The 15565-nt window shown below is 45.0% G+C and overlaps 2 protein-coding genes across 13 annotated transcripts in view; one reads left to right on the plus strand and one right to left on the minus strand.

Moving 5' to 3' along the window:
- IQCK (IQ motif containing K) overlaps positions 1–8783 on the minus strand; it is a 129882-nt gene extending 121099 nt beyond the window's left edge. For all 3 annotated transcript variants that reach the window (XM_026003208.2, XM_026003207.2, XM_026003209.2), the window contains exon 1: positions 8597–8783. In XM_026003208.2, the coding sequence (XP_025858993.1) occupies positions 8597–8783 (187 nt within the window). The remainder of the gene's footprint in view (positions 1–8596) is intronic.
- The window catches only part of KNOP1 (lysine rich nucleolar protein 1), a 30320-nt gene continuing 23280 nt past the window's right edge, over positions 8526–15565 (plus strand). For 7 of the 10 annotated variants that reach the window (XR_012000623.1, XR_012000622.1, XR_012000626.1 and 4 more), the window contains exons 1-3: positions 8800–8932; positions 11907–12823; positions 14747–14815. Coding sequence is in view for 3 of the 10 variants with exons in the window: in XM_072753742.1 (XP_072609843.1) it covers positions 11909–12823; positions 14747–14815 (984 nt within the window). In the remaining 7 variants the exon portion in view is untranslated. Of the gene's footprint in view, positions 8660–8799; positions 8933–9151; positions 9563–11906; positions 12824–14746; positions 14816–15565 lie in introns of those variants that run through there. The other 3 variants (XM_072753743.1, XM_072753741.1, XR_012000620.1) reach the window with 3 other exon arrangements.

Below are 15565 nucleotides of genomic sequence, written 5' to 3' on the forward strand. Positions count from 1 at the left end.
AACATCTCTTGACTTTTTTTTTTTAACTGCTAGGTATCAGGGTGGGGACCAGTATGTCAGGCCGTAGGTTGCAAGCCATCTTGATTCCCAATACTATTTATATTAGTTTTCTAATGCTATGTAACAGATTACCACAAACTTAGCAACTTAAAAAAACACACATTTATTATTTCACAGTTCCTGTGAGTCAGGAGTCCAGATATGGGGCAGGATCTCATCAGGCTCAAATCAAGGTGTGGCTGTGATCTCATCTGAGAGTTGGGTCTTCTAAAATCATTGGTTATTGGCAGGATCCAGTCTTGTGGCTGTAGGTCTGAAGTTCCCATTTTCTTTTTGTTGGTGGGACTCTCAGCTCCTAGAGGCCACCTTCAGGTCCTTGTTATGGACAGTTCACACACGGTTATTTGCTACTTCAAGGTGAACAAGAGTTTCTTCTGCTTTAATGTCTTTAAAGACTCCCTTGATTAGATCAGAGCCACTTACAAGGATCTTCATAACTTAAGTCAACTGATGACAAACTTTAATTATATCTGGAAAATCCCTTGACAGCAATGCCTAGATTTGTGTTTGATTGCATAACTAGGAGGTATGTGGAGTAGGGAGTGGAAATCCTTGGAACCATCTTAGAATTCTGCCCACCATAATAGCTTGAGCTCTACAACTTTGCTTCCCTCTCAAGCAAGCATGCAAATTCATTCTTCTTCCCCAAACACTTTGAGGAACACCAACATGGTATGTAGACTATTTATTCAGATTTAGGATATACACATTTAGAGCTTTGTCTGATACATAATATTATGCATACATGCTATTATGAGAAACTTACAAATAATACAGACCTATCTTATATAAAGAGTGTAAGTCACATTTAATCCCATAACCACTGTATTTCAATGTATTTACTAACATGTATATAATACACCAGTAATTTATTTATATTAGATCTCCTAGACCACATCAAAACATCCAAGTATGATTTGGATGTCCTTTTTTCTTCATAATTGCCATCAGTTTTATTCTTTTTCTTCATAATTCCTACCAGTTTTATCCTTACTTGAAATTTGAAGAATTAATGACTGTGTTATGTGAAGGAAATTGTCTGGGCCTGTTTATGCTCACCATCATATTCCCAAAGAATACTTGTTGAATGAATGAACAAAATAAAGATTACAACAAGTTACTTTTGATTCTTTATTCATTTGTTCACATTTATTGAGAGCCTACTGTGTGACAGGAACCATCCTAGGTGTTGAATCTTGGATATCTTTCAAGGCTGCTACATATATGATATGCCACAATTATTTAACTAGTTTACCCTTAGTGGGTGTTTAAGTTGTTTCCCACTTTTCATTATTACAAATAATGCTGCTAGGAGCATCATTATATATACATCATCAATGGAAAGCAGGTATTTTTATAGGGTTAATTCTTAGATGTGGAATTGTTCTGTCAAAGGAAAATATAATTTAAAATTTTGGCCAAATTGCCAAATGTTCCTCCAAAAATTTACAACAATTTATACTCCTAATAATAAGATGGTCTGTTTCTCCAGGTTATTACCAATCTCATATATATTTAAAATGATATTTTACTTTTATTTGTATTTTTGTTATTTATTTATATTTTTTCTATTTAGATTTTTTCCAGATCTCTGGAATTCACTTCAATTTGATGGAAAACATACACATTTTTTTTTATCATATGACCACAAAAGATATACAGCTGAAATGATTATGTAGAAGTATGGGAAAATACATTATCTTCAGAACAAAATGATGTGCTTGTGATTTCAAGCCTCTAATGTTTGAGAATCTGGCATATTTGAAAACTTGTCACTTTTGCCTTGTGATTTCAATTTAAAATATATAGTGGATTACAGACTGATGGTTTTTACATTCAAAGCCATGAGTTTGTATGAATTTGATTAAGTTTGTGGAGTATTGAACTCATTAAAATAACTTGATTTACCGTGGTTTGATTCATTCTATTTTTTTTTTCATTCTATTTCTAAGAGCTGCTTCAGTGCTTAGAAAATTTTGTCTGTTCAGCATTAGAAATGCTTGAGAAAATCAGGTATGTTAAATTTATAAATGTTTATAATTTTTTAGTTACCAAAGCTTATAAACTGGGTTAATTGATTAGGGGAATTCAATGTTAAATGCACATCTAGTGGACATTAAGAACAAGTAAAAGTGGCCACTCATTTTACACAACAAAGGCACCATTCTTCAAGAGGCAAAGAGGCTATAACCCCATTGGTAGAGTGGAGCCTTTCTGCCAAAACTGGAACCTCTCCCCTCTATGGTCCTAGAATATGAGGTAATGAAACATCTTTTTTGCTCAGGCTGCTATTAGGCTGCGTCTGATTCACTGAACATGTTCCTAACTGAAACAGCAATTAAAATACAATGTTTACCAACAGGGGCCTATTGGAAAGGGATGGGTCAGGAAGGTGAAGAGGTGGGAGGGAATCTAATGAACACTTAGCCAATATACACTACAGCAAGGAGTTGTACCAGGTGCTAGAGGGACAGCTAGTGCAGAGAAGCTTATATTCTGGCGAGGGGATGAACAGTAAACCAATGCCTCTGAGATGTGGAAGTGCTGCTGGAGAGGGCTTTGCCCGATGCTCTTGGTGTGGTGAGGAGAATGGGCTTCAAAATCAGGGTGAAGAATGAGTGGCTTTTTAGAAGGGGGGCCATTTAGGCTGAGTCTTGAAAGATAAAGATGAGAAAGCAGAGATGTTTCAGTAAGAGGAAAAGCTTGGGCAACGCATGCAGAACAGTATAGCGCATTGGAGGAATTACTTCTAGCGACTGAAAGTATGTAGTACAGGACAGTAGCATTGTGCTTTGTACCTCACCTGGAGAGCTTATGTAAAATACAGAGCTTAAGGACTTATCCCTGAGGAGTCCAGCTCATCAGGTCCAGGACAGAGTACAGGAATTTGCATTTTAACAAGTAACCGAGATTTTTTTTTTAAGATTTTATTTATTTATTCATGAGACAGAGAGATAGAGGCAGACACATAGGCAGGGAGACGCAGGCTCCCTGCAGGAAGCTCAGTGCAGGACTCCATCCTTGGACCAGGGATCAGGCCCTGGGCCGAAGGCAGATGCTCAACCACTGAGCCACTCAGGAGTCCCAAGTAACCCAGATTTTGATGCAGGTGCTCTCAGTCTACACTTTGAAGCATGCTGTATGTTGTATAAGGGCTTGGCCTTGAGTGACACTCACATCCGAGTTCAAGCCTGGTTCTGTCACTTACTTTGGGCAAGTTTCTTAAACTCTCTCTGCCTCAATTTCCTCATCTGTACAAAATAGGCAAAACTGAGTTGCTATGAGGTTTAAATAAGATGAAAAGCATCTAGCTCGGTGCCTAGCACAGAGAGCAGCTCAATAAATGTTGCCATTAGGATGATTTGAACAAATGGTAGGTGATGAATCTAAAAAAAAATCCATAGGAATCAGATCATTAAGGGGTTGGGTATTAAGCTAGAGTCTATTTACCATGAAAGCTGTGAAAATCATTGTAGGCCAAAGCATAATGTGATCAGATTTGAATTTTGGAGAGGTCCCTGTGAAAGAAGGTCTGAACAGAGGCCTTCTGCAGTTAAAAAGCTACAGCAGCAATCCAAACAGGATTTGGTAAGGCCTGATCTAAACCAGCAGCCATGAGAATTAAGGAGTGGGGAGTTGAGGGTTACAAATGTTAAGCAGGTGGAATCTATAGAGATTGGAGAATGTATCTGAGGATCATGGAAAGTGAATAGGAAACATTTAAGATGAATCTCCGAGGGACACCTGGGTGGCTCAGTGGTTGAGCATCTGCCTTCGGCTCAGGCTGTGATCCCAGAGTCCTAGGATGGCGTCCTGCATTGGGCTCCCTATAGGGAGCCTGTTTCTGTCTCCACCTCTCTCTGTGTCTCTCATGAATAAATAAATAAAATCTTTAAAAAAAGAATTTCTGGATTGGGTAGCTGAGGGAATGATGGTGACACTTATTGAGATGGAAAGTTGTTGGGTGTCTAGAAAAGAGCCTGGAGTCATTCCTGGCCCAACATTTAAAACAGTTCCCAGCATGGCAGGTATGTTAACAAGATATATGAAAATAATTTCATTGGAACCATGAGGTAAGTAGGAACTAGTCTGCATTGGGTTGATAAGAGAAAAGGAATGACAGTGGTGTGAACAAGGGCAGTGTTTCTTTCCAGAAGCTTGGCTGAGAGAAGGGATAGACAAGAGCTAAAAGATAATAGAGGCTAAAGGAGAGGTTTTTCTCAAGATGACAGACCAAAGGGTGTTTAGAAGAAAGGGTCAATAAAGTTAAATGTAGGAAAGGGGGTGACAGACCAGGATCCTGGGATGGCAAGAGGATAGAACCAAAGCACAGATGTAGGCTGAGCTGTGGGTAGCAGGGTATGCGCACAGATGCAAATATGTTTATTGCTATAAGGAAGCTGAAGGCTCCCCTCCTCACTTCCAACTGCCTGACTCTTACCAATGAATGCCTCCTACATGTACTAAGCGGTATCACCCAACATTGGAGGAGGGAGGGTAGAAACTTGGGACTAGTAGATGGGAGCAACGAAAGAAGGCCCTGAGGGATGTTGACAGATAGGCACTGTGAGAGCCCCCTGGTGTTATTTTTCTCCAACTGTACTCAGCTGCTGCGCTATGGTTACAAGCGTTGATGCAGAGCTGGTCCATGTTGGTATCTGGCAGGTGGGATGGAGGAACTTGATTTTTTTAAAAGGATTTTATTTATTTATTCATGAGAGAGACAGAGAGAAGCAGAAACACTGGCAGAGGGAGAAGCAGGCTTCGTGCAGGGAGCCGGATGCAGGACTTGATCCCGGGACTCCAGGATCACGCCCTGGGCTGAAGGCAGGCACTAAACCGCTGAGCCACCCAGGCTGCCCAAAACTTGATTTTACAACAGCTTTAAGGGTTGAGGCTGCAGAGTATTTGGAGTAATGAGCCAATGGAAATAATGAGGATGTTGATGACAGTAATAACAGCAATATCAAAATAGAAGACTGTGAGCTCCCAATACTTTGACTCAGTCTTGGTTAAAACCATAGTTAAAAATCATGTCACAAGCAATAATAAGATTCAACTAGAAGCCTTGGCAGGAAAGATCTTTATTGATATGATACAAGTGCTTTTGAGGATACAAAGATCATAGGTAGTCATCACTGGAAAGATGAGAAAATTAGAGAACAATTACAAGTAAGTTGTCAAGTTATACATACACACACACACAGCATTAGCCAGGTGGGGCAGTCTTAAGACAGATTATTTACCTATTCTGTATTTCTTCTTTCTGAATTTGAGTTTCTCACAAGTCTATTTGCCGTGATAATTTTTTCTTATAGCATTTGTACTTTTTTTTCTTTAAGATTTTATATATTTATTCATTACAGACACAAAGAGAGAGAGAGAGGCAGAGACACAGGCAGAGGGAGAAGCAGGCTCCACGCAGGGAGCCCGATGCAGGACTCGGAGATCACAACATGAGCCGAAGGCAGACGCTTAACCACTGAGCCACCCAGGCATCCTGGTAATTTGCTTTTTGAATGGAGATATACTAATAGGGTGTAACACTTAACCTCACAGGATTACCACAAAGCCTGTTTTTCACTGAAGGTTGTTGTGAGGCACTAAATTTACTCACTACATGTTTGTTATAGAAAACTGCATGTTACAGTGTTTAAGAAATTTATCTGGGTTATAATAATCATGACAGCGTCTGAGTATATAATTCACCATCTTTGGCCTCATTAACTTCATGATGTAACTCTATCACTTTGTGAGTAGCATGAATTCACTTGCTTTTTAGAGAGCACCACTCTTCTTCTTTGCTTTCTCCCTACAGGGCTATTTGACCAAAATAAATCTCATGACTTTAAAACACAATACAAACCATGTGCCGTTGTTAACAACAATGAACATTTATTGAGCTCTTTCTAAATGCCTCAAACTATGCTAATCACCTTCACATATAATATCTTACTGGTCCTCACAACAGCCCTGTGAGGTAGGTAAGCAGTTTCCCTAACACACAAGTAATAAGCTATTACGAAGAGCTGTTTGGCTTGGAGAATTCAAAACGTCTTTCACTTTTTTCAGGAAAAGACAACCACAATTACCTTCAAATATGAGTGAATTCTTTATGGTAGAGTGATCAACGTGGGTCACAACACCAAGGTGGTAAGGACCAAAGGGTAAAAACTAGAAGGATGACATTCAAGAATGAATTGATTCTTCTAAATATAATATGATGCTGGAAAAGGAATTCAAACACTGGATGGGAGGTGAAACAGCTGCTGAGGATTATTAATCAACTCTAGTCCACTATTCTTTTCTTCCTCTGTATGTATTTTCCACTTCTCTCATATACTGGTGGATTCAGCCTTTTTCCCATTCAACAAACATTTACTGGCTTGGCTTGCACTGTCCAATATGGTAGCCACTAGCCACAAGCAGCTATCTAAATTTGTTAAACATAAGTAAATAAAAAATTCGAGTCCCAAATTTGAACCACATTAAAAAAAAAAGATTTTATTTGAGAGAGACAGAGAGTACAAACAGAGGGAGAGGCAGGCTGCCCGATGAGTAGGAAGCTCAATGTGGGGCTCGATCCCAGACCCCAGGATCATGACCTGAGCCAAAGGCAGATGCTTAACTGACCGAGCCACACAGGTGCCTCACAGTAACCATACCTTAAGCACTCAATAACCATATGTGGGTAGTAGCTACCACATTTTTTTATATATATAACTGACATAACATTAAATTAGTTTCAGGTGTACACAACATGATCAGTCAATAAAGCTACCATATGGACAGCCCTGGTGGCTCAGCAGTCTAGCGCCGCCTTCAGCCCAGGGTATGATCCTGGAGACTCAGAATCCAGTCCCACGTCGGGCTTCCTATATGGAGCCCGCTTCTTCCTCTGCCTGTGTCTCCACCTCTCTCTCTCCCCTCTCAGTGTTTGTTTGTTTAAATAAATAAATAAATAAATAAATAAATAAATAAATAAATAAATAAATAAATAAATAAATCTTTTTTAAAAAGTAAAGCTAACCATATTTGAACGTTTTACTGGACAATGCTGTTTCAGACAGCTGACATAACGAAAAATCTTGAGTTCTTGACCTTGAAGAACTTACAACCCAGGGGAGAAAAAACCCCCACCCAGTATTATTCTTAAAGAGCTAACACTTACTGAACTCTTGCTGGAAATCAGGCAGTTTGCTAAGTACTTTCTGTGACTAGCTGCAATGCTCCTAACACCATAAGGCTGGTATCTCATTATTAGGCTCACGTTACAGGAAGGGCAAGAACTTGTCCAACATATGTGAGGAGCACCGTAAAGCCTCACGACCAAAAGTATGCGCAGGGCCACAAAACAAGTTGAGCTAAACTCCATTTGAGTATTTTAAGGAAAATTAGAAGTGGAAAGGGATTAAAACAAGTCTGTATAGACCATGTTTACTCAACATGTGGGCTATAAATGTCCACAATAGCCAAACTGTGGAAGGAGCCTCGTGTCCGTGCAAAGCTGAATGAATAAAGATGTGGTCTATGTATACAATGGAATATTCCTCAGCCATTAGAAACGACAAATACCCACCATTTGCTTCAACATGGATGGAACTGGAGGGTATTATGCTGAGTGAAATAAGTCAATCCGAGAAGGACAAACATCATATGGGCTCGTTCATTTGGGGAATATAAAAAATAGTGAAAGGGAATAAAGGGGAAAGGAGAAAAAATGAGTGGGAAATATCACAAAAGGGAGACAGAACATGAGAGACTCCTAACTCTGGGAAACGAACTAGAGGTAGGGGAAGGGGAGGTGGGCGGGGGGTGACTGGGTGACGGGCGCTGAGGGGGGCACTTGATGGGATGAGCACTGGGTGTTATTCTGTATGTTGGCAAATTGAACACCAAAAAATAAATTTATATATATAAGAAAAAAACAAAAACATGTGGGCTATAGGCTGACTACATCGGAATTACCTAGGATGCTCGTTAAAACTGCAGATTCCCTGCACCTGATTATGGGATCTGTGGGCAGGAACTGGGAACCTTACGTTCTAATCAACCTCCCTCTCTCCGCCCCACCGATTCTTTCCTATTCACTAAATAAATGAGGTTTGGGAGCCACTGTCCACACCACTGGGTCCCCTGCCTTTTTTTTTTTTAATCCTACTTATTCATGAGAGACACACAGAGAGACAGAGACACAGGCAGAGGGAGAAGCAGGCTCCATGCAGGGAGTCTGACGTGGGACTCGATCCCAGGTCTCCAGGACAACGCCCCGGGCTGAAGGCAGATGCTCAACCGCTGAGCCACCCGGGCTGCCCTCCCCTGCCTTTAGCCTGACTGCGGGTCAAGGTGAGAGACTGTGCTGCGTAATCTCGGAGCCTCAGCTTCCCCGTCCGCGAAATGGAACGCACGGTGCGCCCGCAGCGCGGCTACCGAGAGGTCCCGCACTTCAGGAGCCCGAAGCCAATTAGGCGCCCAGTCGACGCGGCCCCCGCCTGACGAGTCCCGCCCCCGCTCTCTGCCGGCCGGGGCTGCCTACCCTCGCAGATCTGCTCCCACAGGCTCTTGCCCGGAGGCTCCACGCCCTGTCCCGGCGAGACAGGTAGCTCGGGGTACAGGGTGGACACGGTGGGCAATGGCGTCCGGGCGGTATCCGACGACTCTGTGGAGCCGGGAGGCTCGTCGCGCTGGGCGGTGCGACTGCTCACCGGAGCAGGTGCCGCCATAGCCGCGGCTTCCACAGCAACCGCCCTCCCGGCACGGCTACGACCCGGAAGGAGCCGGGCGTCCAGGGGGCCGGCCGGCGACTCGAGATTCACTTCCGGGTCGGGGCAGAGCTGGCTTTCACGTGGAGGCGGGGAAGATTGGCCTGCGGGTGAGTGCTGAGGAGCGGCCTCGGCGGGGCGGCGTGGGGTCTGAGACGTGCGCGGCGAGCCGAGGGAAAAGTGGGTGACCCCGTACCCCAAGTCCACACACACACACCCCACCCCAGTCTTATGTGCGCGCTCGCTCCGGCCTGGAAGTTCTCCCGCCTTGGAGCGGGGCCAGGATCCCGCGTAATCCCTCGTGTGTGTGTGTGTGTGTGTGTGTGCGCGCGCGCGCGCAAGCTTCTGCGCGGCGGCGCCTCTGAGGGGCCGTTCTCGCCTCCCGGCTCCCTCGCTGCCTGTGGGGTGTCGTTAGTTCCCTGGTGCGGAGCACAGGCTTCGACGTCCTCCGGGCTGGGTTCAAGTCCTCTCCGCCACTTGCTGGCTTTAGGACCCAAGACCAGGAAATTCCAAGTCTCGAAGCCTCGGGGACACGGAGATTGGGGTCTTCACGCCGGTCCTCAGTCCTCACGAGACGACCGCGAGGTTTCAAAGGAGCTTTTGGAGAAAGGGTTCGCTTTCGCTGGAGACAGACGCCCTGTGAGAGTCTTTCCTCTCGGAGCGACTGTATCTGGGGTCGCAGGGTTGAAGAGGAGGATCTTCGGTGTTAAAGAGGGAGGAAGCTCCGGTGATCATGAACGGTCCGAAAGGGGTGTAAATTGACTAGTCTCCCTTTCATTTCTTTGTTCTGAGAAGATCGCTTGATCACTCCTCTCCCTGTCTCCCCCCCTCCCCGCCCCCCGCATCCGAGGCTACCTCGACTCCACCCCTCTCCGTGTTTACACCTTCTTCCTTCCTTCATAGGTCCCTCTTTCTCTGTTCTCCCACTTCCCACAAGGTCTTGTCTTAGGATCGTTCTGTTTGAAGATTAGTTACCATCCATATATTGATAAGTATTTGTTACCCATGTCAGCCCAGTCGACCCCTGCGCCTCAGACCCACATATCCACCGGTCCGCTTGGGTATCTCAAGGCATCCATGCAAACCAGTCGGTCTCCTGCAGCCCGTGTAACTACCTGCCTTCAGTTTTTTTTTTCTTCTTCTTCAGTGATTAACACCATTGTCCTAAATTGGAAGCTTTTGTTCTAGGAACTTTCCAGACAACTGGTAGGCCAAGATTAGATTCATTACCCTGACCTCACCACTAACCTTGTTTTTATCACGTGTTTTCATTGTCACATCTCTTTTCCTCCTACACCTGCTTTTTTTTTTTTTTTTTTTTTTTTCATTCATGAGAAACACAGAGGGACGGGGGAGGCAGAGACACAGGCAGAGGGAGCAGGCTCCATGCAAGGAGCCCAACGTGAGACTTGATCCCGGGATACCAGGATCACACTCTGGGCGGAAGGCCGCGCTAAACCGCTGAGCCACCCGGGCTGCCCTTTACACCTGCTTCTTGATAGATGTTTTATCTTGTTTATCTCTATCTCTGGCATTCATTCATTTAGTGAGTATTTATTGAACACCTGTTGTGTGTCAGGTACAGAGCTAGGCTTTGGGAATACAGAAGACAGTACAGGAGTGAATTGAGACGGTGTACCCCTGACTTTCCAGGTGCTCCTTTTCTTTTTTTAATGATTTTATTTATTTATTCATGAGAGAGACAGAGAAGCAGGTTCCACACAGGGAGTCTGATATGGGATTTGCTCCCCATACCAGGATCATGCCCTGAGCTGAAGGCAGACGCTCAACTGCTGAGCCACCCAGGCATCCTGATTCCCGGTGCTTCAGGTGTGGGTTATAAATGATCTTGAGCAATAGCTTAGTTCTGGCCTGGCTGTGTGAATCTGCTATTGGTGAGCTAGGTCTGATGTGGCTCCCCATGGCTCTGAAGCTGAAGAGAGTTTCAGGATGGAGAAGTTCATGACCTTTCTTTCCCACTATCCATACCTCCTGTGAAGGGTATATTTTGTTTCTGGATTCCCTGGGTATCTTCATGTCGCCTAGTCCAGGGAGCAGCAGGACTAGGATAGTGACTGGAGAGATGTGGCCCAGCTAGAAGTTAAAATATACTTGAGGGCACCAGCCCCTTCCCACACTTGCCTGTATGACATTTTGCCCCCCCCCCCCCCACCAAATTTTGGCATTGTAGGTTGCTCTGTGTCATCTCCAATGGTTAAATATTGTTAATTAATTTGAAAATTTAAAAACAGTGAAGCAGGAAGGGTGTGGTCCCCCAACACCTTCCCTTTTCCTGCCAGCACTTGATCTGGCTCACTCCATCTTTATGGATGGGGAAACTGAGGCCTAGAGAAACTAACACTATACAGCAAGAGGGTGTCAGTCACCATTTGAACCCGGGTCTTGTCAGCCCTAGCTTTCATCATATCATGTTGCTGTTCTTATTACTAGCCACATGGGAAGGTAATTAGAAGGGTTAAGTCACCCAAGGGTGCCGGTGGGGCGAATCAGTTTCCAGACACAAAGGAAAAGAGATACTTAGATGAACCAAAGTAAGGGGTTGATTGTGCCATAGTTATTGCCTCTAGTGGGAATAGGCAGGAAGAGTTGACCTCAGAATTTCTGTCCCCTTCATTCAGTGAAAGGTAAACCCCTGAGGGACAGCACCTGATCTGCCTGATTTGATTGCGCTTGTATTCTTATAGGCTGGCAAAGGGTAGGCAGTGGGAAAATTTGTCGAATGGGTGTGTAGGCTCAGAGATTTAAGGAAGGTGTTGGGAAAGGGAATATGTTCTTTCCAACAGCCCTTTGAGAAAGAGGTGTTATTTCCCCCCATTTCCAGATGGGGAAATGATTAGCTTAAAGTGAGGGAGCAGTTTCAATTTGAACTTGGCGCTGTCTGAATTTACATTTCATTCACCTTCTTTGATCACATTTTCCTTTGTTCTAAAGGAGTCACGCCCATTTTCTTATTCCTTAGCGTTTCAGACTAGTCACTCACAAGTGTGGCTCTTGGCACTACCTGGCTGAATTGTACACAGAGTGGTTTGGTACAGAGATAATTTGTACCATTTCTCTTTTCAGAAATGATCACCAAAACCCACAAAGGAGACCTGGGCCTTGGGCTCCCAGAGAAAAAGAAGAAAAAGAAGAAGGTGGTCAAAGAACCAGAGACTCAATACTCAGTTTTAAACAGTGATGCTTATTTCAGTGAGATCTGTTCCACAAGAGCCACATCCCCTTCGAAGAGTGTGGTTCTAGAGCAGGCATCTGAGATGCCTCTACTGAAGAAAAAGAAGAAAAAAAAGGGCCACAGCACCCTCTGTGAGGAGTGCCTAGAACCTGAGACTGTGTTACGTGTTGGACGGACAGGGAAGTTGTCCAGCTCCAGGAAGCAGGCTCTTGGTTCATCTGAATTTCAAGGTGGGGAGAAGAAAAAGAAGAGAAAGTCCTTACGGCCTCTGGCCATGCCCCCTGCCTCAAGAGTGAAGATCTCCCCAGACCCCAAAGAGGACGAGGAGGTGACCAGAGTTGGCAAGAAACCCAAAAAGCACAAGAAGGAGAAAAAGACCCAGGAGGCTACAGCCTCCTCACCCAAGGACCCTTGGTTCTGTGAGTCTGGGGATGCTCTATACACTTGTTCAGTGGGGAAGGATGGCGAGGAGCAGGCAACCTCAGGGCAGAAACGAAAGCAGGGGAGCCCCAGAGAATGCAATGTGAAGATGAAGAAGAAAAAGAAAATCCACCAGAAGGGAGATACTTCTCTAGGGCACCTTGAGTGCTCCAAGTCTGTAGAGAGAAGCCCTAGGAAAGGAAGTAAGAAGCCAGTCAAAATTGAGGCTCCAGAATATATCCCAATAGGACATAACCCCAAACCCCCTGCAAAGAAGAAAATGAAGTCCAAGAAAAAGACAGAGCAGCCAGGGATTGACGAACCAGCTCTGAAGAGGAATAAAAAGAAGGGGAAAGAGAGCAGAGTAGCAGGAGAATCTTGGGAAGAGGTAAGCTTTTCTTCAGAATTAGACTCTACTTTGGGAGAAATAAGGGTAGAAGTTGAGAGTGTGAGACACTCAACTTTGTACCTGGCAGAACCGTGATTAAACTGACTTTAGCCAGAAAAGAGATTTGAGACATATAATTGGAAAGGTTAAAAGATATTTAGCTTTAGGTATGGCTAGATCCAGGTGCTCATGCTGTACCCTCAATAATAAAAGTATCCCTTGTTATTGAAACTTAACCCAAGTTCTCATTATCTTCACTCAAGATCTAAATGAATTGGAATAAATTTTTCAGATGAATCTCTCACTTTCTGAACTCTTGGCCACTTGCTGTCCAAAATTCAGGAACCAAATAGTTTGAGATAACATGGTCCATAGCTCTCTGAGCTCTTTTTCTGTGGTCAGTGTATGTGATTTAGAGATCAAATAGATTTGGATAGTAGGAGATGCCTATGTGGCTTTCCCCAGCTCTAAGCTTCATATTTTTTTTTTAATTGGTTTTGGTCCCAAACAGGTACCTCCTACCTCCTACCTCACAGCAAGATGGTCTCAGCAGCTCCAGGATTTCATCCTAGTAGTTAGGCTGTCTTCAAAGTGAGATAGCTCCTCTGAAATGATTATGGGAAAAGTCTCAAGGCTGCTCTCAGATCGATTGGATCACACAAACCAGAAACCCTGATCTGAAGACAGTGGGGAGGGGCGTGGGGTATCATTCCCACCTGAACCTTACTGAAGTTGGGGAAAAGACAATTTCTAGGAGGAAGACCTATCTCTGATGAAGACAGCAGAGATCCACTGTCTACATCCTGACAAGCTTCCTTGAGTGGGGGAGGGAAGGAAGGAGATGTGCACTTGGACTCCACAGGCCCATAGCCTCCCCTGTCTATGCCAGGGCCACACCTCCATTCCTGTCTTTGGGGTGTGTGCGTAGATGTGCAGGGGGTAATGAGATAGTACATGTCCTATTCCAAGGAGATGTCTGGCCTGTTGAAGTGGTTGGATGCTTAACTGACTGAGCCACCCAGGCACCCCAAGATTTTATTTTATTTTATTTTAAGATTTTATTTATTTATTCATGATAGACATAGAGAGAGAGATTGGCAGAGGGAGAAGCAGGCTCTGTGCCAGGAGCCTGATGCGGGACTCGATCCTGGGACTCCAGGACCATGCCCTGGGCCAAAGGCAGGTGCCAAACCGCTGAGCCACTCAGGGATCCCCCCAATATTTTATTTTTAACTAATCTCTGTATTCAGTGCGGGGCTGGAACCTACAACCCCAAGATCAAGAGTCTACCAATTTAGCCAGTTGCTCCTCCATAAGCTCACCTGAGCTGCTGTGCATAATGGAGTAGGGTTGGGGGGTGAGGAAGCAGGTGTTAGAGACTATTGTGGTTGATCAAGCAGGAGAGAAGGCACTGACTAGGAATAAGGTGGGGTTTAAGGGGCCAGTGTAGAGAGAACTGGGTATGGGTTTGCTTGCAGGGTCTCCCTCCCCTCCCCAAACCCCCGATCAGGGCCCTGAGCCCACCTGTCCCTTGCCACTCCCCACCCCCTCATTAGCAGAACGTTTGGTTGCAGTTTGGTGCCATGGAAGGTAAGATGATGTCTGTGGCACCAAGCCTAAGTCAGGTGACCTGCATTAGTGTCAGCCCTGTCCCTGAGCTGAGGGGTGACTTCATGATGGTCCCTTCACCTCTCTGAGCCTTCATTTCTTCATATGTCAGATGGGTCAGTGCCATTGTTTTGAGGGGAGAATCGGTGAGCATCTTTTCTATGATTCCGCAAGAGGATGTCAGAAGTTCTGTAGGTGACGGGTTGAGGTGGTGCTGCGGTCTTGGGTCTTTTCTGGACTTTCACTGGGCTGCTGGGCTGCTGGAACAGAAACCACCATATGCTTGATTCTTATTCCCTTTGCCCTTTTGTGCAGGAGCCTGACACAGACTTAGAGGTGGTGTTGGAAAAGAAAGGCAACATGGATGAGGCGCACATAGACCAGGTATGGCCCAGGTCCTTGTCCCCCTCCCATGTGTCTTATCACCTGCCACGCACACATTTGTCTCCTACAGGGCAACAAGATCCTGGTCCCAGAGATGTTAGGGACCCCAAAAGCTCCCAGCTAGCCTCTGGCACAACTCCAGCAGCAGGGAATTTGTGGCCTCCCCTACTTTATGCTGGGAGACCCCTTCACTACCGTAGCTTTGACTGAGGGCCCATCTGGTTATTCAGAATCCCAGGCTGAGGCTCTCCTCCTTATAACTGCTGCAGGGGAAGATGGGAGTGTGACCCCAGGAACTGCAACCAAGGCAGGGAACATGTGCTCAGCCAGGCCCATGCATTGCCATCTCCTGACCTCGATTCAGGAGTGTTTAGAGAGGTTACTCTGTTGTGGATCAACTTCTGCTTCTGTCGTGCCCAGACCCATGGGTAGATCCATTCTATATTGGAGTACGACTTTCTGGAATTGGGGTAATTGTTTGGTCCTGGACCAAATGAGGCCTGGCAGGATAGGAGGGTAGCAGCATAGGCTTGGCTTTGGACCATTACTGACAAGGTGAACTTGGGCAGTCACTAACCTCACTGACCCTCCTATAGGTGGCTACAAAGACCAAACAAATTTGTGTTTGTGAGGCATTCAGCAGGGGTCTGTCTTATATCTGTGTTTAATAAGCGGCAGCCATTACCTTACCACATTCTTTTGCTTTGTCAACAAGTAATTTCTTGAGAGAAGCAATAGGATGTGATGCAG

Source organism: Vulpes vulpes, chromosome 3 (assembly GCF_048418805.1).
Source record: "Vulpes vulpes isolate BD-2025 chromosome 3, VulVul3, whole genome shotgun sequence".
Lineage (NCBI taxonomy): Eukaryota > Metazoa > Chordata > Mammalia > Carnivora > Canidae > Vulpes > Vulpes vulpes.